The sequence below is a fragment of the Coenobita brevimanus genome, chromosome 97 (genome assembly GCF_032717465.1).
Source record: "Coenobita brevimanus isolate Jiangsu-jjx chromosome 97, ASM3271746v2, whole genome shotgun sequence".
Lineage (NCBI taxonomy): Eukaryota > Metazoa > Arthropoda > Malacostraca > Decapoda > Coenobitidae > Coenobita > Coenobita brevimanus.
Window position 1 is genome coordinate 7,392,189 of NC_137050.1, and position 26,672 is coordinate 7,418,860.

At 40.0% G+C, this 26,672-nt stretch overlaps 1 protein-coding gene across 3 annotated transcripts in view; it reads right to left on the reverse strand.

Moving 5' to 3' along the window:
- Window positions 1-2,704: 2,704 nt before the first annotated feature.
- Prp40 (pre-mRNA processing factor 40) overlaps window positions 2,705-26,672 on the reverse strand; it is an 82,996-nt gene continuing 59,028 nt past the window's right edge. The window contains exons 15-21 of one of the 3 annotated variants that reach the window (XM_080283363.1): window positions 26,278-26,385; window positions 23,835-24,029; window positions 17,795-17,905; window positions 16,385-16,525; window positions 14,468-14,571; window positions 8,543-8,566; window positions 2,705-3,494 (exon numbers count right to left, since the gene is read on the reverse strand). In XM_080283363.1, the coding sequence (XP_080139489.1) occupies window positions 3,350-3,494; window positions 8,543-8,566; window positions 14,468-14,571; window positions 16,385-16,525; window positions 17,795-17,905; window positions 23,835-24,029; window positions 26,278-26,385 (828 nt within the window). In that variant the 3' untranslated portion in view covers window positions 2,705-3,349. Of the gene's footprint in view, window positions 3,495-8,542; window positions 8,567-14,467; window positions 14,572-16,384; window positions 16,526-17,794; window positions 17,906-20,518; window positions 20,581-23,834; window positions 24,030-26,277; window positions 26,386-26,672 lie in introns of those variants that run through there. The other 2 variants (XM_080283364.1, XM_080283365.1) reach the window with 2 other exon arrangements.

Below are 26,672 nucleotides of genomic sequence, written 5' to 3' on the forward strand. Positions count from 1 at the left end.
AGGGTCACTGTAGATTTGGCTGGGGGCTACTGTGAGTCTGTTTGTGGTGAATCATTTGTGTAGTGTGTGGAGGTAGGGTTGGAGGATGTGTGTGGCTGTGTTTGCATTTTGATGTGTATATGTAAGGGGTAGATTGTACATGATGAAGGTTAGATTGAGATCGTTTGGGTATGTTGAGAGGATGGAGGTTTATAAGTGGGTGCAGAAGGTGAGAAGTGTGGACATCGGGGGTAAGGTTGCAAGAGGAAAACCAGAACAGACCTGGGACAAAGTCACAGTGTGTGACCTCACGGCTAAGGGACTGAATAAGGAAACTGCCAGAGACTGAGCAGCGTGGAGAGCCGCCATTAGGTGACTTAAGCCAACATATGCAAGCATGTTGGAGCCTTTTTAAACCATACGATACAACCAGAGGAGTGACCATACCATAATATTCAGATTGGACATCTAGAAGCATTACCAGAGGATTTACCAGCAGTAAATGTTTTGTGAATACAATGTTAAGGTATCTTGTTCACGAATCCGGCCCCAGGCATTCATCTATTGGCTTTATGTTTACCTTTCAACAGAGTAAATGGTTTAGTGGATTCTAGTCATATAGTTGTTTTTGCTCACTGCAGCTACCCAAAGGTAGCATTACATCCACCATGTGGATAGTGAGTGCCCCACCTATCACAATGTAAAATTATATCCAATATTTTCTTAACAATATTACTTACCTAACTTGGTTTTGGTCAAACAATGGGTGGATGTCACAAGGATGGTGGTGGGGAATGAATAAGCATGGAATGTTGTTCTGCACAGTAACAGGCTAGAGAGTATTGACTGAGTGTAGGCAGTATGATGTATCAACCACGTTCCTGCAAGTGGCAAAATGCAAAATAGTCATACTGGATTTTACACTGTATCCACCGGGTGGATGTCACAAGGAAGATGGTGGAGAGTGAACGAGTGTGGGACGCTGTCCTACACAATAACAAACCAGACAGTATTGTGTGAGTGTACGTAGTATGATGTATTAATAACATTCCTGCAATGGCAGAATGAAAAATAGACGTGTTGGATTTTGCACTACCATTGGACGTTCTAATGCTGGAAGAAAAGAGCAGCACAAGAGCATGGGAACTACAGTTCACTTATGATGCATGAGTATGACAAGTCAATAACCACAACGTAAGCCCTTAATTCACGCAAACTTTTTTCACGCGATTTCGGTTATTCACGAATTTTTCGTACAATAATTAAAACATAAAATTATAGTATTCAAATAAATAATTTTAATATACAAAATAAATAAATAAAATATAAAAATGCCTACCTGCTGCCTGTGTGGATACATATATGTATGTGTGTGTGTGTGTGTGTGTGTGTGGAAGGTCGGTCCACACAGTCAGTTTGAATCCGACGGTCGAACCATGCATGACTCGCGAATCGTTATTTGTGGCTTATTTTTCTGCCTTCCAGTGATTGCTTGCCTTGTCTGCCAACCTGGGGCCTAAGCCTAGTGCTAGTGATGCATGTGGTAACACACCAAAATGGACTAGTAAAGTGATGTTGCTGACAGAGAAAGTTAAAGTGCTGGACAAACTTAAGGGAGGAATGTCGGCGACAATTCCCCGTCAGGACGATTCCCCGTCATTTACTTACATACCAGTTTATTTAGCAAGTACAGTACACTAGTTTTTTACTTATATGAGATATAAAATCTACCTGAAAATTAGTTATTAAAGTATTAATTAATCAATAATAAGTATAATTATAGAATGACGGAATTGTCCATGTTTTGATGGTGAATTGAGTTCATGGTGAATTGTCTCTGAACCGTGTGTTTGGGGTGAGTCAACTGTTCTTACAATAAAGAAGACAGAACGTAGCATACGGGAGTCAGTGAGGGCTAGCGCACCAGACTGTGCTAAAGTGTCTTCACCTATGCCTGTGAACTGGCTTGGAACTGTATGTTTGGGGTGAATGAGTCAACTGTTTGGACAATAAAGAAGGCAGAATGTAGCATATGGAAGGCAGTGAGGGTTTGTGCACCAGACTACTGAAGTGTCTCCACCTACGTTTGTGCTTGTCAGGTTTCAGTGTTAAATTTCTTACATTTTTGTTGTTTTTCATACTTTATGCTAGTTTATAAGGTGTATGTAATGCATAAACAGTATTATTCAGATGTAATATACTTAGTAGACATGCGTAATTATGTGCACACATGGGCAGAATGTATACGCGAATTTACCACATACGCGAAGGGTCTGGGAACGTAACCCTCGCGTGAATTAAGGGCTTACCTGTATACAGGTTAATTTAAAGTGTGCATGCAGTTCCCATAATTACTTCAGTAAAGATTAAAAAAAGAAAAAAAAAACAATATCCTGTGTTTCCAGACAACTACTAGAAGCCAAGAAAATACTTTAATGTGTCCACTGTCTAGGAAAGTTTTAATCCACTCCAGCAAGTGACTTTTTAACTCTGACTTTCTCTCATACCTTTCTTCACTGTACTATGCACATCAGAGGCTGTTTTCCTTGAACTTAATACCTTATTATATATTGAAAAAAAAAAAAAAAAAAAAAATCAACTAAGATCTGCTAGTTTTTACTTAAAAAAAAAAAAAAAAAAAAAAAAAAAAAAAAAACTTGCACCTATGCATGTTTTTAAAATCAACTTTCACAACAGTGATAAGTTTTTAAGGTGCTCACCAGTGAAAGCTTTCTAGACCGAGTTTCATAACCAACATATTTTTACAGTGTTCTGAAGCAGGACACTTAACACAACTCTAATACATAGAATACTGAACTGTTAAATGTAATATTACTGAGAAACTGGAAACAGATGCAGTACAGTACATAACTTACATCCATCCATCCACCATCCAATCCTACACTGCCCCATGAGGAGCATAGGAGCTCGGGGCTAGGCAAGTTGGTCCTGACATTTAAGAACAACTTACATCACTTCTGTTTTAACCATACCCAAAAAACTTAATACATGAGGACCATGAGAAAATACTGTAGCTCCTCCAAATAATTTATATTTATGCTGACATTAATCATACTGTACTGAATTTGCCAATACAAGTACAAATACAGTATTTATCATACTGCATTAATAAAAAAAGGTACTGTACAATTTATTATTTAATATCATCATTATATAAAACTTGACTGGACTTGGAAAAATGTACAGTAGCAAAAGTAACTAATTTTTTACCTGGTATTTACCAGCATTTGAGCTCAGTAACAAGACAAACTGCAATATTTAGGACAGAAGCAAGATTTTTTAGTCCATTTAAAAACAGGCAGCCAAAGTAGTCTTCAGCTCTGCACAAGAGGAGAGAGGGAGGGGGTGCTCAGTTGATGTTCTCCAACTCCTTCATGAGTTGTGCCCTCTTCTTCTCCAGTTCATCCTCACTTAGCTCACCTTCTTCGAGACTAACTTCCCCAGCCTCACGCTCTGATGACCTTTGTCCTTCTCCTTCAGAGTGTCCACGTGACCTGTGATGACATATGAGAAAAAACTGAAATATTGGGTCATGAATGTTATTTTAATCAGTAACATTGCACTGAGAGTCACCCTCATCCCTCAGCAACCATCACTTTATTCTTTTCTATATTTACTCTCAAGGCACGATGCCCACAGACATCAGCAAAACTCTGCACTAGTCTACCAAGTTCTTGTCCGGTATTTGCAAGCAGTATTGCATCATCCGCATACAACAAATTTGAGATATTCCATCCATCACCATTCATTACCAATGCCATCCCCCTCTCCAATACAGGTAACTCACACGGAACACGAGGGTTTCGTTCCTACCGTGCCGTGTTAGGTGCGAAATCGCGTATATTTAAACTACTCCGTATTTTGCTCCCTAGACCCCCCAAATGTGTTGTTTTGCTGTTATCTGTCAGTAGAAAGCACTTTAAGTGGTTAGAAGGTTTATTTAATGTTATAACTCACAAATACAGTACTCCTGAGCAAAACTTCAACACACAAATACTGTACGTAAACACAAGGAAACATTCCGACGCCGATCATAGGTAATAAATTAGGTTAACTGGTACCAACGCTTTAACTTACAAGTACATACCAGAACAGTACATATTTAACTTAGAAATGCAGTACTGTGATATCGAATGATTTCAGTACATAATCTGTTAGGAATGGCTGGAAAAAAAAAAAAATGTTATGAATACATTTTCACCTTTCTGATATATGTTTATGGTAGTTTCGAGTTATTTTTTACGTTATCGTTGTGCCCATGCTTGGAAAAGGGAGCGAAAGAGTTGAATTTTCAGTCCTAAATGAGAAAACTGCACGTCCTCCAAGGCTAGACTCTGCCACGGGAGAATAAAGTGGAGGGTCAGTCCGATTAGCCATAAGGAAGTTGTGTCACAACTTCCAGCTCCCACACCACGAGAATGGCTAAAAATAGAATCGTAATGCAGTTTCAGAACTAACAATAAGTCTAATTATTACGAATACAGATACAAAGCAGAAATAAATACGTTTACAGACAGGGAAAACGTATTTCTTCCGTCATAACATGTTCATCTTTCTCAATCATTTTACGTTCATCTTTATCATTTTACCTTGTTATTTTCGCAATATATATTGCTGTCTTGTAAACAGGGTGGTTGTTTGTGTTTTGCAAGGGAGGAAAAAGGTTGTATTTTCTGTCTGGGTCGAGATAATGGGTGTTACTATGTGTGGTTAGGCATGGCCACGAGCGAAAAAAATCGTACATCCACTCATCACGATAGCCGGTGGTGAACTGACAGATGATACATGAGACGGTGAAGTCAAGGTCATGTCCCAGATTTTCGTTCACTTCCCGAAAGTTTTCACAGTTTTCTACAAGTTGCAAACCATTACAGCAAACCTGAGCAAATAGGTAAAGATACCAAGACAAAAATGTATTTTTCTCTTATTATAAGTCTTTAACGAACAAACAAAAAAAAGGCAATATTCCGACGCCAATCATGGGTAATCATTTAAATCAGGTTAACTGGTTACAAGGCTTTATTTAATGCTTTAATTGCTTACAAGTACATACCAGAACAGTAAATATTTAACTTACAAATACAGTACTGTAGAAAAGCAGTTCAGTAAGAGTTTAACGAACAAACAAAAAAGGCAATATTCCGACGCCGATCATGGGTAATCATATAATTCGGGTTATCTGGTTACAAGGCTTTATTTAATGATTTAACTTTATTTAAGTGCTTACAAGTACAGTACATACGAGAACAGTAAATATTTAACTTACAAATACTGAACAGCACTGTGGAAAAAACGAACAAATAAATAAGGCAATATTCTGACGCCTATCAGGTAAACTGGTTATAAGACTTTATTTCTTGCTTTAACGTTATTTAATAGTACTTTAAGTTGCACATAAACTTACCAGAACAGTACAGTACTGTAAATATTTAACTTACAAATACTGTGCTACTGTACTCGGGAATGTCTCACTCACTGAATAATTTCCCGCCTAGATCGTCACGTAATCAAAACAAACCGCGCGCTGCGGTGACGTTCGAGGATTTGATCTTTCAAAGGCCTCTCCTGCGTTAATTTGTAGTTTTCATGATGGTTTTTTAATCTTACGTTGTCTTATATGTATCCCAGCCCTTACCGTGTATAATTGCGAGCGTGTTCCGTGAGATCGTGTTCCGTGCGAGTTACCTGTACTTGTGTTTTTACTTCTCTCATCACCCCATCCATATACAGGGTGTCCCAGGAGTTAAGTCAAAAACTTTGGGAAATGATAGAGGAGCGAATTCTAAGGAAAAAATATTATATGAACATGTGTCCAAATCTCAACCGTTACGGAGCTACAATTAATGATAACCTCATGGGTGAATTATATGAAGGAGACCATTTTCACCCATAAGGTCATCAGTAATTGTAGCTCCGTAACGGCTGAGATTTGGACACATGTTCATATAACATTTTTTGCTTAGAATTCCCTCATCTGTCATTTCTCAAAGTTTTTGACTTACCACCAGGGACACCCTGTATATATTGAACAACCATGGGGACATCACACAACCTTGTTGCACGCCCAAACCGATCATGAACCATTCACTTAGATGCCCATTAACCCATACACATGCTTCACTACCATCATAAAAACTCTTGACAGCACCTAGCAGCTTACCACCTACACTGTACATGCGTAAAACTTTCCACAATACTGTACTTCTCTTTCGGCTTTGTCGTATGCTTTTTCCAGATTCATGAATGCCATAAACACCTTATGGTCTTTCTCACAAGCCTTCTCTGCTATGTCTCACTGCAAATATTTGATCCACACATCCTCTGCCATTTCTAAAGCCACCCTGTTCATCACTTGCTAAGACTTCTGATATCTCTCTTACTTTCTCTATAATAATTCTTCCATATACCTTCCCTACAACACTCAATAAACACATGCCACAATAATTCTTGCACTCACTTCGCCCACCTTTAATTTTGTACAGGGGTACAATCACAGCCTTTTTCCTCTCTGCTGGCACTGTTTCACTCATCCATGCCTTCTTACATATCTCCAACAAGCACTTCATTCCACTCTCTCCACTAAATCATTTCTGCATACACCTCATTAACCCCAGCTGCTTTCCCATTTTTCAGCCGTTTCACAGCACTCGTCACCTGTGCGTGTGTCAAGTCTCCTGGCACTGCATTCCTTCTCTGCACACCCCCAAAACCAATCATGTTTACAGCTGCTCTGCTCTCTCTATTCCCATTCATCAGGCTTTCAAAATATTCTTTCCATCTGGTCCTTACTATATCCCCATTGGTTAATAATCTGCCACCTACGTCTTTCACACCATCACATTTCTTTCCGCTTTCACTTCTACATTTCTGCACCTCTTTCCAGAATAACTTCCTATTTTCAGAGTAGTTTGCATTCATTTTGTTTCCTAAATCATCATTTACTCCATCTACTCCCTCTTCACTAGTCTTTTTAAGTGCTTCTTGCTCTCAATATATTCAGTTCTTATTTCAACTGAATCCCTGTCCTGCAGCCACTTTAGCCACTTCTTCCTCTTTTCCTCCACTTCTCTCTTAACCTCAATATCCCACCATGCCATACCTTTCTTCTTTATTGTTACTCTTGCCACACCACACACTGGTTTCATTCCTAACTATGCAATCCCTATATGCATTCCAGTCTGTCCAGATCCATTTCATTCTAATTCCCTGATTCTAACTCCTCCTCTACTTTGGTCCTGTAACCATCTGCCATTTCTTTGATCCTCAGCTTCTCAACTTTCAGTCTTTCTCCATGACTGCTCCTCTCTCTCCTGATCCACCTCACTCCTCTCAGCTTGATCTTACATTTTACAATCATGTGATCTGACAGACCTCCACATCATCCTCTCATGGCCCTCGTATCAGCAACCATTCCCAGCACCGACCTCTCTATGAGCACGTAATCAATCAGACTTCTTTCAACCCGATCCCCGTTACCTCAACAGTATAACATGTACTGTATATTTATGTGCATCTTTGTTTGAAATACGAGTTACAAATGCACAACCTCCTTTCCTTACACATATCCTTTAGTTGCTTCCCATTATCATTTTCTCCTAGTACTCCATTACAACCCATTATGTTATCCTCAGGACCAATGCCTACTCTTCCATTCATATCACCCATTATGATCACTTTATAGCTCCTGGGCATTTCTCCCACTACTTCATCCAGCTCATCCCAAAACCTGTCTTTCTCTCTCTCACAACTGTCCTCACACGGTGCATACACTACAATCACTGCCACTTTCACCTCCTAAAACATGAACTTGACATACATACACCTTGAGCTGGCACATTTGTAGTCTCTCATTCCACTCTGCCACACTTCATTCATCAACAAAGCAACTCCTTCCCTGCATCTTCCTCGCCCATTTATGCCTGATCTTACACATTTCACACCCTCCCAATCCTCCACTTCACACCCTTTCAACTTCGTTTCACACAATGCAATCATGGCATATCTCGCACTCTTGAACACAATGACCACTTGCACCCTCATGCTCTCCTCATTCACACCTCTCACATTCCACATGGCCATGGAAATCTGCCCATTTGGTTGGGGTCTTGGGCAGGTATTTGGCCCTCTGAGGCTCTCTGAAACAACTGCCATGATTAAGTGACCCTGGATAGGGGAATCTGGGGGCTACTAAACCCTGCCAAAAACTCCAGTTATAGGGTTACCACTCAGTGTAGTAAATGGATTCCTGGGTACAGGAAACCGTTTGGATGGTCACTCAGTGTAGAAATCATATGGCATCTCTATATTGAGTGAGTGGATGATGGGTGCTCCCATCCAGTTTAAAATAAATAATACGCTAATTTACTATGTTTCTGTTTGTTGAATAGCACTGTATCATTCCATCACTTGACATGCACTGAAAGGGTTTGAAAAAATTTAAGATATACAAATGCCAGTTGACTGATGACACTACACAACACAAGAAGTCCTCAGACTACACTACAGACACAATTACACGCTTAACTTCGACTTCCTCACTTACCTCACATGTGAACTCCTGTAAGAGCTTGGAATGGAGAAACAAAAAAAATTAATTAGGAAAACACACAGAACTCTTCCTAACTACTGCTGAAATTTAGAGTGAAGAAAAAACCATTCATTTTGAAGATAAGTAATATTCCTAACCCAATTTTTCACTAATAACTGAAATTAACTGAAGCTTGAATCAGAAAATAGGAAACTTATAATTGGTCCTATTTCAATTTACTTACTATACAGGTCTTCAGAAAAGCCATCCACACTATGTTCTTAATTTGACTAAGTTGATCTCACAACACAAATGAGGGAAAATCATTCTACTGACTGCCAAGTTGATGAAGGAGAGCAACCTTTGTCATGTGCACACTCCATGCACTTGTTTGTTGTTTGTCACTTACCCTGCTTCTTCCATACATCATTTTCTGACACATTCACTTACCATATCCAATCACCTCTTTGGACTTCCACAACTCCTCACATCCGTCAACTCATATAAGCACTTTTCATCAACCTAGTCAAATCCAGTGTCTCCACATCATTCATCTATGCACAATCTCTTCTAATGTTTGATCAACAGAAAATCTTTACTCAGCATCTTTCACAAATCTTGGTGATTTTTATACCAGCTAATCTATGCCACCCACACATATTCCTTACCAGTCCAATTACCACTCCTTTCACTCTTAGACTTTTCATATTCATGCCATAACAAGGTCTCAAAACTCACACCACCCCAATCCCATTCTTCAGTCTTTTCACAGCATTCTTCACACTTGCCAATGTCACATTCTCGGGTACCACAACCCTTCTTTGTGAACTGCAAAACCTCAATCATGTTCACCACTGCTTTGCTCTCAACTTAGCTCTTTCACTCCTAATAGCCTGGCAGAGTCATTTGACGCTATTCAGTATTAATGCTGTTGGCGTCAATACAGAGTGTATCATAAAAATATACAAAATACGGTATTTTGGGAAGGGAATGATGGTCTGTGGTATGTGTACATGAACGCACTCAAGTGTCCAATGCACTCAGCCTGTCAATAATCACGTGCTTGAGGCATGACAAACATTCAGCGTGTCAGTACTTGTACATTACGCACTTCAACCATGTCTGGATTAATGTGTTTTTAACAAGAAACAGCCCAGAGACAGAAACCTACTCCTCTCTTCCCATGCACATTATACTGTCCAAACTATATTTACAACTATATGCTTCCATAAACAAAGTAAACATCATCATCATCATCTAATACTGTGTTGCCCCATGAGGAGTGTAGAAGCCCAGGGCTAGGCAAGTTGGTCCTGACATTTAAGATAAGAGTGGCCAGCTTCACTCAACCCTGAGTGGCATTAAGTGAGTAAACCCCAACCACCCCTTGGGCAGAAACCTGTACAGGCTCAATCTGATTGGAGTGCCTTGGTGCCCACTAAACCACCAGATGCCATAATCTGGTTATATGGTTACCACCCAGCATAGTAAATGGTTTCCTGGTGTACAGGAAACCATTTAGCTTGTCACTTAGTGTAGAGTCACCCGCAGGCAGAAGAGGAAAGAATGGAGGAGAGAAAGACAGAAGAGAGAGTGTAAAGTCACTCGTAGGCAGACGGAGGAAAGAATGAAGTAAAGACAAATTTCATATATATATATATATATATATATATATATACTATATAAAGCATTGTGTTAAACAAAGATGAAAGGGTGTGAAGCAGGAGTGTGCAAAATGTGTAAGATCAGGCATGAATGCATAAGGAAGATACAAGGAATGAGTTGCTTTGTTGGTGAATGAGGTGTGGCAGAGTGGAATGAGAGACTACAAATGTGCCAGCTCAAAGATGTATGTATGTCAAGTTCAAGTTTGAGAATGTGAAAGCAGCTGTGACTGTAGTGCATGCTCTGTGAGATGACAGGAGTGAGAGAAAGACAGGTTTTGGGATGAGCTGGATGAAGCAGCGGGAGAAATGCCCAGGAGCTATAAAATGACCATAATGGGCGATATGAATGGAAGGGTTGGCACTAGTCTTGAGAATGACATAATGAGTTGTAATGGAGTACAATACCTGGAGAAAATTATAACGGGAAGCGACTGAAGCCTATATGTCAGGAAAGGAGGTTGTGCATTTGTAACTCGTATTTCAAATACAAAGATGCGCGTAAATATACATGGTATAGAGGGAACAGGCACTGGGTTGAAAGGAGCCTGATTGATTAGGTGCCTGTAGAGAGGTCGATGCAGGGAATGGTTGCTGATAGGAGGGCCGTGAGAGGATGATGTGGAAGTTTGTCAGACCATATGACTGGTATGCAAGATCAAGCTGAGAGGAGTGAGGTGGATCAGGAGAGAGAGGAGCAGTCAGGGAGAAAGACTGAAAGTCGAGAAGCTGAGGATCAAAGAAATGGCAGATGAATACAGGACCACAGTGGTGGAGGAGTTGGAATCAGTGAAATGGAATGAAATGGATCTGGACAGCCTGTGGAATGCACACAGGGAACTGCTTAGTTAGGAATGCTAAAGTGGTGTGTGGCGTGGCATGAGTAACAAAAAAGATGAAAGGTACAGCATGATGGGATGAAGAAGTTAAGAGAGCAGTGGAGGAAAAGAGGAAGAAGTGGCTAGAGTGGTTACAGGACAGGGGTTCAATTGAAATAACTGAATATACTGAGAGCAAGAAACGTGTAAAGAGACTAGTGAAGAGGAAAAAGGAGGAGGTAAATAATGATTTGGGAAGAAAAATTAATGCAAATTACTCTGAAAATAGGAAGTTATTCTGGAAAGTGGTGTGGAAATGTAGAAGTGACAGTGGAGAGAAATGTGAAAGTGTGTAGGATGTATGTGGTAGATTATTATGGTAGATTATTATGCCATGGGGATGAAGTAAGGACCAGATGGAAAGAATATTTTGAAAGCCTGATGAATGAGAATAGACAAAGCAGAGCAGCTGTAAACATAATTGGTTTTGGGGGTGTGCAGAGAAGGAATGCAGTGCCAGGAAACGTGACACTTGCAGAGGTGAAGAACGCTGTGAAGCTGGTGAAAAATGGGAAAGCAGCCGGGGGTTGATGAGGTGTATGCAGAGATGATTAAGTGTGGTGGACAGAGTGGAATGAAGTTCTTGTTGGAGATATGTAAGAAGGCATGGAAGAGTGAAACTGTGCCAGCAGAGTAGAAAAAGTCTGTGATTGTACCCCTGTACAAAAATAGCGGTGAGAGAAGTGAGTGCAAGAATTACTGTGGCATAAGTTTATTAAATGTGGTAGGGATGGTATATGGATGAATTATTATAGAGAAAGTAAAAGAGATATCAGAAGTCCTAGCGAGTGATGAACAGGGTGGCTTTAGGAGTGGCAGAGAATGTGTGGATCAAATATTTGCAGTGAGACACATAGTGGAGAAGGCTTGTGAGAAGGACTATAAGGTGTTTATGGCATTCATGGAACTGGAAAAAGCAAATGACAAAGCAGACACGGAAGGATTGTGGAAGATTTTGTGCATGTACGGTGTGGATTGTAAGCTGCTAGCTGCCGCCAAGAGTTTTTATGACGGTAGTGAAGCATGTGTATGGGTAAATGAGCATTTAAGTGAAAGGTTCATGACTGGTGTGGGTGTGCGTCAAGGTTGTGTGATGTCCCCATGGTTGTTCAATATATATATGGATGGGGTGATGAGAGAAGTAGAAACACGAGTAATGGAGAGGGGGATGGCGTTGGTAATGCATGGTGATGGATGGAATATCTCAAATTTGTTGTATGCGGATGATGCAGTATTAGCCTACTTGCAAATACCGGACAAGAACGTGGTAGACCAGTGCAGAATTATGATGATGTCTGTCAGCATCATGCCTTGAAAGTAAATGTAGGAAAGAGTAAAGTGATGGTTACTGAGAGAGAAGGTGACTCCCTGTGCGATATTACAGTGAATGCAGACTGGAATTGGTGAGAGAGTTCAAATACTTTGGTACAGTGATATAAAAAAGGGGAAAATGTGCAAAAGAAGTGGAAAACAGAGTGACACAAGGAAAGAATGTAGCTGGTGCAATGAAGGCCTTGATAAGAAACAGAGGCTTGAGTGTTGCAGCTGCACGTGGCTTGCATGAAGGAGTGTTAGTGCTACTTTCACATATGGATGTGACACTATGGTGTGGCACGAAAATGAAAAGATGAGTGAAAGCAGTGGAGATGGGACTGTTGAGGAATGCATGTGGAGTACAGAGGGTGGACAGGATACAAAATGTGTGATTCACCTCTTTCCAGAACATTTTCTTACAGTCCCTTCACTTTACACTCAAATTCCTTCCAAATTCCTCATCCACTCTATTCTTACTCTCTCTTACTAATCTTTTCACCTCTCTCTTTCTTTCTACATATAACTCTCTCTTCCGTCTCTCAACTTCTTCCACGCCCCTATTTCTCATCCATTCATTGTATGCTTTCTTCTTTTGTGCCACAGCCTGTCTCACCTCTTCAGTCCACCACGCTGTTCCTTGCACTCCCCTCCGTCTTCTCTTCCTCCCACCCACCAAAATTGTATTGTTGCTATTCTCAATTATTTTTTGTAAATAGCTAGCCATATCTGACATCACCTGGTATTCATCATCATTCCATACTCTTGTCGTAGGAGGAACATACACTACTGCCATATCTCTCTTGCCATTCTCTCCAGTTTCTAATTTTCATATTTATCACTTCAGCCCTGCCTTCTCCCATTTCCACGATATCAACATTTATATTGTTCTTCACTGCTGTCATCATTCCTCCTGTTTTTTCTATTTTCTGTCTCTTCTCCGCAGTTTGTATTTACCAACTCCCATATGAACATCAGTATCTTCTCTTAACTTGGTCTCTACAATGCACATGACATCAGGTTCATGTACCCTCAAGAAATCGTTAATTTCAAGCCTTGCCAATATTAAACCATCAACATTAGTATATACCACCTTCAAGTTATTTTGGTGTTTTTTTTACCCTCTTCTCTCCTTCTCTACGTTGGTACCATTTTCTCAATTTCTGATCTACAACTCTCCAATAACTTCTTTTTTGTATTCATAGCCATCCCCCTTAGTTTCCTTCACTTCTAGTTCCTCACATACCACTTCCTTACTTTCATATCCATCACTCTCCAAAAAAGTTTTACATTCTTCCTCTGCCCTCTTATCATTTTTTTCCTTTACTTGTTCCTTCAAAGATTTTAAAACTTCTCTTTCTTCTTCATTCAAATCTTTTCTTACTATAATATTATCCATCCCTGCCTGTGTGTGTGTGTGTGTGTGTGTGTGTGTGTGTGTGTGTGTGTGTGTGTGTGTGTGTGTGTGTGTGTGTGTGTGTGTGTGTGGTAGGGGGGTGTTTATGGTGAGGTGTGGAATGTGACTATGTTCTGCTGCCCAGTTTCTGACAAGGGTCACTGAAGATTTGGCTGGGGCTGTATTGAGTCTGTCTGTGGTGAACCATTCGTGTAGTGTGTTGAGATAAGGTTGGAGGATGTGTGCGGCTGTGTTTGCTGATGGCTGTTATCAGCCATAATGAGCTGCAATGAGTTTTGAAGGTTCTCCATGCAACCTCTTCTTTAGCTCACCAACACCTACAGCACCAAATTTGAAAAATACTTTTAAAATTACAAAGTTCTACCTTCAACATAAAGAATAAAAAAGCAATGTACAACAGACCTTGAGCATTCTGCAAGTGAATAATACTGTATAAAAGTAGTATATGCATTTATAATTACTTTATCCAGAGACTCTGACAACAAATGACCTTCAGTAAGATCAATCACAATATCTAATGCCACTCATATACTAAATCAGTGGATGACTACCTCAAAACAATTTAGCAATTTATACAGTCAAGTGCACATGTGACTGCCACTAGCCATGAATGTTTATAAGCCACCCAACCATTTAATTAACTCAATAAAAAAACAAATGCGATACTCACCCGCCTCGTGATCTTGAGCGGGAACGTGACCGAGATCTATGCTGCTGCTTCTTCTTCTTGGAAGAGCGACGCGATCTATATGAATCCTCACTGCTCACTGACCGCTGAAAGGGACAGGTTGGGGACAGTAAGTCATGGAAATATGAAAGCAACAACTTCCGTTACTCCCACAACAGAAGCTCAATCAACTGAATAAAATATCAGGTACAATGCAAAGTATTGTAAAGAGAGAATGGAATAAGATAAAAAAAGCAAAATTTTTTTCAAGTCATAAATCACCTAGTAAGATTATTCAACGATTACAGCAATATCAACATTCACATTAACCATGAAGAAATTTATATATTTTATATATATTTTTTTACTGGACAAGAGTGAAACAAGCAATTAATTTGCAACAATTTTCTATCTGCCTACCAATTCAATTATGGTGTTCCAACCAGAGCAAGGCAAGGCTGGGGTTTACTGCTTACATAATGCCACTGACAGGGCAGCGACTGGTCATCCTTGTCTTAAATGTCTGGACTGAGTAGCCTAGTCCCTCTGCTACTGAATGATAAAGTGATATATATCTATTTTCTAATCCACAAATATCCATATCTACTGTATGCTAAATTATAGTTCTTCCATTCTGATAACCATCATGTTCTCTAAAGGAGTTAGTAGTGACATGCTCATATTCATAAGAGGAAAAACCAATAAATATATCTATCTATCTATATATATATATATATATATATATATATATATGAGGAGTCTCGTGGACAAGGGGCGAATGCGCCACCCCCATCAAAAATGAGTTATGCATGTTTTCCGATAGATGGAAGCACTGAAAATCTCGTAGTGAAGCGTGTTTTCCGATTCCGACCCATGTGGGTTCAGAATTCTAGGTTCAATCTCCCTTGTTTTGCACACGTGGAGGGGAGGAAGAGGAGGGTGGGGAGGGTCTGTGATTTCAGAGCTGTAGGGGCGAATGTCGGCACGCGCCCAGCCAATGGGCGAGCGGCTCCCTCTGTCAGAGTTAAAGGGTCGCCTCTCAGCCAATCAGACGCGCGCTAGCACCCCCGCTAGTCATCCCGCCAAACACGTGAATGAAGCCTGACTTTGTTTACACTCCGATGACGTCCTCAACTACTAACCATTAGGCCCCCCCCCCCCTCTTCATCTTGGTGTGCGGTTGGAGTTGTAAATAGTTGGTGAGTATTATAACTTCATTGTGTGAGTCATTAACAATATAATGGTTATCATACACACAATAAAACAACCTGTTGCCGATAAGGAGATGAAAATATTTAATTAATAATTATAGGAAAAATATTAATTATGGGAATTTTTGGCTGAAAATTTCACAGTATCTTAGTTTCATTTATATCTAATACAGGAATGAATTTCAAGTTGATTGAACAATAATTACTATATGCAGAAAAAACACCGTCGCGTGTTTTACTGTGTGTGTGTGCGTGTGTGTGTGTGTGTGTGTTTTCATTTTTTCCTGCAGTATAAATTTGCCTCTTCCAGAGGATTCTAATGATATATAATAACATGTGCTATTCTATAATATTCTATGTCTGCCACCTATTCCTGAACTTTAAACGCTCATAACAAAAAAAAAAAAAAAAAAAGAAATGGCGCATTCGCCCCTTGTCCACGAGACGCCTCATATATATACTGCAATCCTTTGTATATCCTATTACAGGTGATCTTAATACAGTTAGAATAATTAAACTGCAGTGCACTGATGATATAAATATATAGTACATGTTTTGCTTAAATGTTTTATTTTGTGCTAATATAAATATAAAATACCAAACATTAAACATCCGGCAATAAAATCAACACAAACACCATGGGAAATGGTATATCCATTCTGTCAGAAACTTCAAGCTCTGTTCCAAGGTTGACAGTGCATCAACTCACAGATCGACTACGACCTTTCTTCTTCTTGCTCTTTTTCTTACGAGAACGACGTCGGTCATCCTCCGAGTCCTCTGAATAGCTCTTGGACCTAGACCGTGACCGCCGAGATCGCCGCTTATGGTGTCCAGAGTCACTGTCAGACTGGTGAGAACAATGAGGGTTAGTTTGTCTTCATATCACTGTGATGAGAATTACTTAAATGAAAGAATTATATCCATGTATGAAGCAAAGGGTGTTCATACAGGGATGAAACAACAGTTTCACCCTGATTTAGGCCTTTTAAGGTTATGAACAGATACAGAAAATGTGGATGTAAAGCTACTCTTGTTAATTTCCTCCCTACCTCACTCCCCATTCACTCCTCCCCACCTCCCCTTCCTTCTCTCTTCCCCTTCACACACACACACACACACATATTGCTCACGTAATGCCACTCAGGGATGAGTGAGGCTGGTCACTCTCATCTTAAATATCAGGACCAACCTGCCTAGCCCCAGGCTCCTACGCTCCTCATGGGGCAACATAGGATTGGATGATATATATATATATATATATATAGACAGATAGACAGATAGATAGATAGACAGATAGATAAACAGATATATAGACAGATACAGATATATATATAGATAGAGATAGATATATATATGTATATAGACAGATAGATAGATAGACAGATAGATAAACAGATATATATAGACAGATAGATAGATACAGATATATATATATAGATAGAGATAGATATATATATGTATACAGATAGACAGATATACATATATATATATATATACCGGTATATATTCATCCATGATGAGGATCCAAAATAGGCCAGTATTGTTTTCTCTTCATGATAAATCTTTCCATATGCAGGAAAAATTTTTTCCATCAAATTAGACTGTCGGCTCATGCAGCAATGGTTAAAACATCACTTTCCACGTTTTCCTCATTATCCCTTGCATCAACAGCAACAATGACCTCCAACATCAGAAATTCAGAACACGTTAATAATCATATAAGCATTCAATTATTCTCATCCTCTATACTGAGTGTAGTACTGTACTTCCAAAACTTTACTACTAAAAATAAACTGGAGTATGTACTGCTTACCACATCTCTAAGAATCATGGAAACTTGGATTTAAAATAAAGTAGTCTTTTAGAATTCTAACATCTATCCAAACACCTGACTAATGATAAAATATGGTAATTTCTCTTACTGGAAACAGTCTGTGATAAAAATGGTAAATAATTCAAAAGCATCCATCATCCAAATGGTGCCTGATCCTCCTGGTTTGGATCTGAGATTCAACTGTAGTGATTTATTCCTATCATTTTTCTTCTCTTCAAATCCACATTAAGGGATATGATGGTGCTTATGACACTCCTTAAGTCATAAAGACAGAGTACTGACCGAGTATGAACGTGAACGTGATCTTGATTTCTTTCTGTCTTTCTTCTTACTCTTCTTCTTGTTACGTGAGTGATGGTGACCACATGCCTCTTCCAAGTGCTGCTGGTACTCCTGCAGTAGAAATGGCACAAATTACTGGGAAGGAAAATGGTTTGTGCTATGAATGCTTAATAAAAGGCATAGGCATGAGTGTGGCAGCTACAAAAGGCTGGCATGATGGAGTTTTGGTCCCAAATTCAAGTCATGGTTTTTAACCTGATCCCTGGTTTATAACTTGGGTTACAGCATAATCCCAGGTCACAGATATTCAGAATAAGGGTATCCCAGGTCACAGATGTTCAGAACGAGGGGGTCACAGGTATTCAGAACGAAGGTATGGCAGGTCACAGATATTCAGAACGAGGGTATCTCAGATCACAGATATTCAGAAAGAGGGTATCCTAGGTCACAGATATTCAGAACAAGGGTATCTCAGGTCACAGATATTCAGAACAAGGGTATCCCAGGTCACATATTCAGAACGAGGGTATCTCAGGTCACAAATATTCAGAAAGAAGGTATCCCACATCACAGTTTTTCAGAACGGGGGCATCCCGGTTCACAGATATTCAGAACGAGGGTTTGAGCCACTCTGGTGCTTAATTCGAGGTTTAATTCATCTGCAGTTTAAAACGCCTCAAGGGGATGGATTGACGGGAGACTAAGGCTGGCGAGCATCAACAAACATGAGATTACTCTTTTCAAACATTTCTATAGAGCGAAGAGTTTGTAACGCAGAGACTATTGGATGACATGCATGACAATGTCACAGAAAATGAGTATCAAACTTCCTTGTCCTCGTGCGCTGAGAAAGCTGTGCAAACTAAACAATAGCTTATTACTACCATAACTTACTTCTCTGTCACAACTTTGTCAGGTGTGTACACACTCTGGCCTTAGGTTTTATTCTATATCCAGTGCATTTTGAAATCCAGTACAGCACAAAATTTTTAACTGTTCACTTACAGTTTACCACGTTCTGAAATTCAGTTTTGTGTGCTTTTTGTTTGGCAACACTGCATGATTTCACCTGCGACCACCTCAGCACTTCCTGTCACATGCTGGTCATGGAAAAGGAAAGGATTACTGAACCTCCGTATCACAAAACTGTCAGGTGAGCAGACAGTAATCTGTTATATAACACCGTATGTTGGTATCACTAAAACTGTCAGTTGTGCAAACAGTACCTTACTGTACTTCTGTAACAAATTTTCTCAACAACGAATATATATTTTTCTAGCACCGTACCCGAGTATATATGCTTTATAAAAAATTTAATTTGTTTCATATAAGCACTTCCCCTTGCCCTAGGGTGGGAAAAGAGGTCCGGATGATTATGATGATGATTCATATAAGCATAGGTAATGGTAGTTCACATACTTTAAATGGGCTAATTAGAAACCCCCCTCCCCTATAATGCAATCAGCCCAAAGCTGTTTGACACCTGATTCATCTGATACTTTTGCATTGTATCAGTAATGAACAACTGATGATGACTATCTCAAGACATAACTGATTATTACATTCACATATGGCTGATAGAGTGAAAGCTGACATGATAATACAAAAATAATGAACTGCAAATGTAAAGTGTTTATGCGCTCCACTAAAACTTACTAACTTACCAATAAACAGCATACTGCATTGCTCATGACTAGTCATGGATTTTTTTTTAATTCACTCATTATAGCAATATTCAATTATATAACAGATTATTATCACTGTATTATTATTATTTTTGGGTCACTGTTCCTCTGACTGGGCCCGGAGTGACTTGTTTTCCTTTAATGCTGGTTTTCCCACCACATTCAAATCCTAGTTACAAACACATGCTGATTGGCTGTGATCACCATGTCGAAAAGTACCTCATCTAAGGTTTAAGTCCCTTATCACTCAATTTTGGATTATCTGTGAAATAATCCAGCAACCTGAATATGGCTACACTCTAGGCTATAATCTAGGATCAAATAATCTCAAATCTGCAGTTTGAACCAAACTTAAATTTGAGGTTTAAACCTTTGTCCTGAATTTGGGAATTAGTGCTTTCTCTAACATATGGATGTAAGACAATCGTGTCCCATGAAAACGAGAGCATGAGCAATGGAGATGGGTTGTTAAGGAATGTGTGTGCTGTGAGGAGAGCAGATATGATAGGAAATGATGTGATTCATGAAAGGTGCAGAGTAAGGAAGTCTATGGACACCAGAAAGATAAAGAATTGGGAAGTCTGTGAACACCAGAAAGGCACAGAGTCGGAAATCTGTGAACAGCAGGGTTGAAGAGTGCGTATTTTGATGGTATGGTTATGTGGACAGAATGGGTGGAGTAGTGAAAATGGTGTAACTGTGTGAGTTTAAATGCGGGAGGAGGTGTAATAGGCCACGAAGAATGTGGATAGATGTGGTAAATGAGTGTGTAAGAGATGTTGTTACTGCTGATCTATTCTGGGCTGTCTGGCCGACCTGACCCATCAATTGCAGGCAAGCAACTCTCCCTGCAGGATCATCTTGTGCAGTGAACTGATGTTCCATTTTGGTTGACATCGTCCTGCAACAGCAAGGTGCTGGAAAGTGTGGAGGTTTGCTTCCTGGACAGAGGCTGGATTTGTCCCTCCACTCAATTAAGCAGGAGCACCATAGCAGGCTTCATATCACCCCATTATCTGGTTATATGGTTACCACCCACCACCGCAAATGGTTGCCTGGGTTGCAGGAAAACATTAAGTGTGCCAATCAGTGTAGAGCCACCTGAAATAGAAAAAGGGTAATAAAAAGTGACAAGAAGGAAAGGGAGAAGTAGGAAGAGAAGGTTGACACAAAAATAGGAAAACAGAGGTGAAGGAAGAAGTAGGCAAGTATGGTATGGAAGCTGATGAGGCTGGGAAAATGATAAAAGATTGAGATGGTTGGATGAAATTAATGCAGAGGAGTGTGTGATCATGGTCTGTCACCTCTTCATAACTTGAGAGTCATCAGATTGTCTCTGCCGGATAGGTGAGTGTAAGCCTATGTGCAGAATTCAACTTTTTTCACCCACCTGCTGGAGATAGAATTCTGGGGGACTGAATGGTGAATGACTGGCAATGTGGCCCAATCAAGTGGGTAAACTTTGGTTACTTTCTCAGTCTATCAGGCTCTGTCTGGCTCTCTGAACCCCAGCTTACCACACCCTAGGGTGGGAGAGGGGGTCTGTAAAATGATGATGATGATAAATCGTACCTCTGCAGAAAACATAAGAGTGGAAAGCAAACTAACAGATATGATAAAGTATTTAAAAGTCAATCTTATCATTGCAATGTGCAGTAATTACAGATGCACCTCTTTGGTGCAAATCGTAGTTTGAAATTCAACCTTACAAAAGATTTTGTATAAAAAGAATTTTTAAGCAATTCAAGTTATGTACAAATTTATTTGTATTATAGAAAGCTATCACATGATGTGGTGGTTGCAGACAGCATTGTCTACCAGTCAGCCATTCCCTCTCCTATTCACCCATGCATTCATTTGCTCTCACTGACTGAACTTGGTTCTGAGCATTCGTGCTGCATCGCTGGTGACACTTAAACAACTACTGTGGTGAGGAATGGATGGTTTAATACGTTCATGTCCCGCAATAATTTTCATATGAAAGTGAGTCGTGGGGACACCCACAATCCACTCATTCAATGTAATGTTACCTTCAAAAGACTACAATTAGAACTGCTTACCGGGTAACCATTTACTATTCTGTACAAGGGGTTAACACCCCGTGTCAGATTCTAGTGCTTTCAGTATTCTGATACACAAAGGGGAGATCAAGGGTGGGCTTTTGTGCTGTGTACAAGTAGTGCATTAGCCCCACTGCCTTCAAATAAATTTTCAAATACTGGCGGTCAAGTAAGTTAAGGTGCTCCTACTGAATATGACACATTACGATCTACACGCGTGACTGGGGTTTATTGCTAGGGTAATGCTGCTCAAGGACATGCAAGTGGTCATTCTCCTCTTAACTGTCTGGAATGAGTAGGCAAGCCCTGGGTCTCTACACTCCAGATTGAACAATATGAAGAGGAAAATGGATATATCAAGGAAAGTAGGTATATCCCACTATACGATCCCCTTCTATATGATACCCTGCCTTAGCAATGTAAAAAAATTAACACTCTTCCTCGCCTAACGATGGCCAGTCCCTGGTTATGCAATGGGTTTTGCTTTTTGAACCAGTTTTTATTATATTTTTTACTTAAATTTTGTGTTTAGGTTGATTTGTAAAATGTTTTTAGACTTAGATTAACGTGTTTTAGTCATAGGTGGGGTGAACATTGCCATTTCACTGCCAGTTTACTATGTATGATTTTTTTCCAGACTTATTTTTGATGATTTTCAGACTTTATTTTTGGGTTTAGGTGTGTTATAAACTGCTTTTAGACTTCGTTTAGCTTGTTTTAGAGCTATTTGAGGGTATAGGTGAGCTGGAAACTTGTTTTTGGACTCATTTGGGTGGGTTTAGGACTTGGTTGGGGGGGGGGGAGAATCCCATGGCTCCCAAACCTATCCCTATACTTTCTATGTTATAAAGTCCCTGTTTAAAGATACCCCAGCTCAACGATGGGGTTTCCTAAACGCATCTCATCATTACAGCAGGGATGACCTGTATTGGATTGAGAAGTGTGTGCTGACCTAAGATCTAGAATTAGTATTAGTGCTCTGACAGAGCAAAGCAAAGTAATGCAGCACTTCTGCCTCATGTTACAAGGAAAAGACAGGCAACCAACAGTAATGATGATGACGATACACCCCAACCCTGTTATCCGATGGGGTTACATTAAGGAAGTGGATCAAACAATGATCAATTGGATACTGGGATGGCTATAACATGGGTTCAATGGGGTCATGCTTGAAGCCATCGGGAACCCACTAAACAAAATAAATAAATATATAAAAACTACCCCTACACTGGTCCACAGACCTCCTCTAATACCTTATCTGGCTACTTTCCTTCAATATATCATCTACGGATATGAAAAAGTAATAGAGAAAGAGATGGGGTAGTAGTAAGGCAATTAACAAAGTCCCAAAACATGAGTAGCTAACCTAAAGTGGTGCCAAGTCCTGGCCAAGGCATCATCATGGGGTCCCCACTAGGCTGGGGGACAGGCAGTGTCCCTGGAAACTCACTTGTCCTCAGAAACGCTAACATTCGGCAAGGGAGAGCTCTTCCTCGGGCGCTTCACCTTCCCTTCATCAGGGACAGCATCCTGAGCACCATGTTTTCCACTAGGGACAGTACCTTGGCCTGGTATTATTACACTCTTTCGGTTTAAAAAAAAAAAAAAAAAAAAAAAAAAAAAAAAAAAAAAAAAAAGTTGATGCCTTTCAATAAATAGCACTGCAAACAAATGATACCAAGGGGACTGCAACATTTTGCAGGGGAATGAGACAGCAATGCAATGTGATGAACACTCTATGTGTGTGTGTGTGTGTGTGTGTGAGTGTGTGTGAAGACCAGAGCAGTCAAGCTGTTCAAAGGAGAAGCAGGAGGTATGATGTTTGCAAAGAAGTGTCAGAACAGGTTTCTTTGCACATAAACATTGATGGCTGTCTTGAATCCAACAGATGATGGATGGTTTGCATGAGTGACAGTGCACATGGCAGACTATCCATCTGCCAACTTCATTGTTGTACTGGAAGTATGCATCGAATACAGGGAGATGTCCTAACTTAATTCACATCATCTGAGCCATTTATCATTTACCATGATACCAGATAACATGGGTGTGCCGTAATGACAGCGATGACAATGACGACAACGAAGATGACGATGATGATTACACGGCATTTCTGTTACAATAATTACAGATTATGAGTGTTCACTGCTTATGTATACATACAGAAGGGTTCAATCTGCCTTATACATTTTTTGACCTCTGCAAAGCTTGCTAGACTGAAACCCTTTCAAAACCAGAAGTGCCTGTCTTGTTAACTATCAGTATTTACATAAACTACAAGCACTGACAGGTTACCTTGAATATCCTAATGCGCTCAGCTTCAATGGTAACTGCAGTGAATGCTGAGAGGTGGTGAAGTCGTGGCCGAACATCCTCCCAGGTAGAGCCAGAATCCACCCCCACAGACTTGAAAGCTGCTCGTAATCCTGCCTCCAAACGACGCATCTTACGGGCCTCCTCCTTCAGCCGCTCCTTCTCTCTTGCTTCCGCCTGAACAATAACCTCTGATGTATTATGAAGCTAGCAGTAGCTACATAAAGTTTGTTTTTATGCATATCTGGATACTGACTAATGAACACTCTTTGCAGCTACTACTAGAATCATACATGGAGTAGCCTACAATGTAGGCTAATCCATGTATGGTTCTAGTTTTTGCATCCATGTAGGCCCTACATGGATGCAAAAACAATGTTACTGTGCAACTATATCTGTTGAAAGCTTTATGCTTAGATCAAATAACTGGGTACAATGATAAAAAAAAGTGAGGAAAATGTGCAAAAGAAGTGGAAAATAGAGTGATACAAGGAAGAAAAGTGGCTGGTGCAATGAAAGCCTTGATAAGAAACGGGCTTGAGTGTTGCAGCTGCACGAGGCTTACATGAAGGAGTGTTAGTGTTGACTTTAACATATGGATGTGAGACTATGGTGTCCCATGAAAATGAAACATCAAATGTGACAGCAGTGGAGATGGAACTGCTGAGGAATGCATGTGGAGCACAGAGAATGGATAGGATATGAAATAATGTGATTTGTGAAAGATGTGGAATGAGGACGTCTGTGGACACCAGAATCAAAGAGAGTGTACTGAGATGGTATGGTTATGTGGAGAGAATGGATAACAATAGAGTGGTGAAAAAGGTATATCTGAGCGAATTTGAAGGAGGGAGGAGGTAATGTAGGCCAAGGAGAAGGTGGAGGGATATGGTAGATGAGTGTGTGAGGAAGAGAGGTTTGGAAGTTGGTGAGGCTAGGAGACTGACAAGAGATCGAGCTGGCTGGATGAGTATTGTGAGGAGAAGTGCACGATCAGAGATTTGACATCCCTTTTAATGTGACAGCGTCTGGATTGACTCTATCGGATATGTTTATGTGAGGCTACAGTATGGGGTGAATATTTTTGGCACATCAGATACAGCCAATGGTGAGTGAATGGAAGCATGGCCCACTGGACTGGGCAAATCTGGGCTGTCTGGATGTTGCTACTCCCCACCCTAGGAAAGGAGGTCCGGATGACGATGATGATGATTGCAAAACATTCTAAACTAACTAAACAAGCAAAACAATAATCAGCACCAGAGCTTATCACAACAGCCCAAAATTCTTCAGAACTCAAGAATGACATCCTAACAATAAGATAACTAGCCTCTCTTTCTGCGCCACCGGTAACTTGAAAAAATATAAAAAAAAAATAATAATAATAAAAAAAATAAAAAAAATAAACATGCAGTTCATGAAGTGTAACTAGTAATCAATTATTGTACAACAAATAATGCCTCTAACTATCAAATGGTAATGCCATGTACAGTAGGCCATGTATGATAACACTTTAAGCAACTCTGACACTAGCTGAAGTCTGGTGCTCATAACAACAATGCAGTTAGATAACGTCTGGTACCAAATACGCAACGGAAGCACATTTCCTCCTAAACTACCTATCTCCTTTACCATCCATCCATCCATCATCTAATCCTACGTTGCCCCATGAGGAGCGTAGGAGCCCGGGGCTAGGAAAGTTGGTCCTGGCATTTAAGATGAGTGGCCAGCCTCACTCATCCCTGAGTGGCATTACGTGAGCAATAAACTCCAACCATCCCTTGGATATAAACCTTCACTGGCTTAATCTGATTGGAGCACCTTTATTACCCACTAAACCACCAGGAGCCAAAATTTGGTTATATGGTTACCACCCAGCGTAGTAAATGGTTTCCTGGTATACATGAAACCATTTGGCTTGTCACTCAGTGCAGAGTCATCCACAGGCAGAAGGAAGAGGAAAGACTGAAGGAAAGAAAGACACAAGAGAGAGTGTAAAGTCACCCGCAGGCAGAAGAAAGAGGAAAGAATGAAGGAAAGAAAAACATCCCTCCTTAAAAGATAGTAACCTGAGAGACAGCCTACCACCTTTGGCAAATAAACCTGGTGTCATCACAACCAAAACCATAAAAGGAGTCTCATACCCAATATTCAACGAGATGAAAGATGATTTGGAATGGTGGTCATTAGCGGTCATAAATAAAACAGTAAGTTAAGTGCTTCCAAAAGGCAACACCAAATTATGTTACAAATCATCCACTCAGATCAGATGGCTCCTGTTTACATATGCTACTAGTTTACCACTGCAGCCAATTTATGCTTTTTAAAATTTTTACATGTAGGATCAGACAAACAGATCTCAGTTCAGATATAAGTAAGAAACCTAATTCTGATGAAATTCAGAACCAGCAAAAATTTCACAGACCTTCTCAATAAGCGCATTGTAGGTGAGCTTCACATTGCCAGCATCCAGAGTGGCTGAGCGAGGGTCATCACACACGACAGTAGCAAACTCCTTAAAGCTTGTCTTTACCTGTAATACAATACTTAGGTTATTTATACGAAAGGATGATGATCAATGCCTTACCACACACGACAGTAGAAAACTCCTTAAAGCTTGTCTTTACCTGTAATACAATAATTAGGTTATTTAAACAAAAAGATGATGGTGATCAATGCCTTGACATACCAGGATGGAACTGAGAGTTCTGTAAGCTTTAATAAATGTTACAAGGCAGCCTGAGGGTTGTTTTGATTTAAATCAAATTATTTAAATCATGTGATTTAAATCACATGGGGAATGGCTGGGAGAAGAAGAGA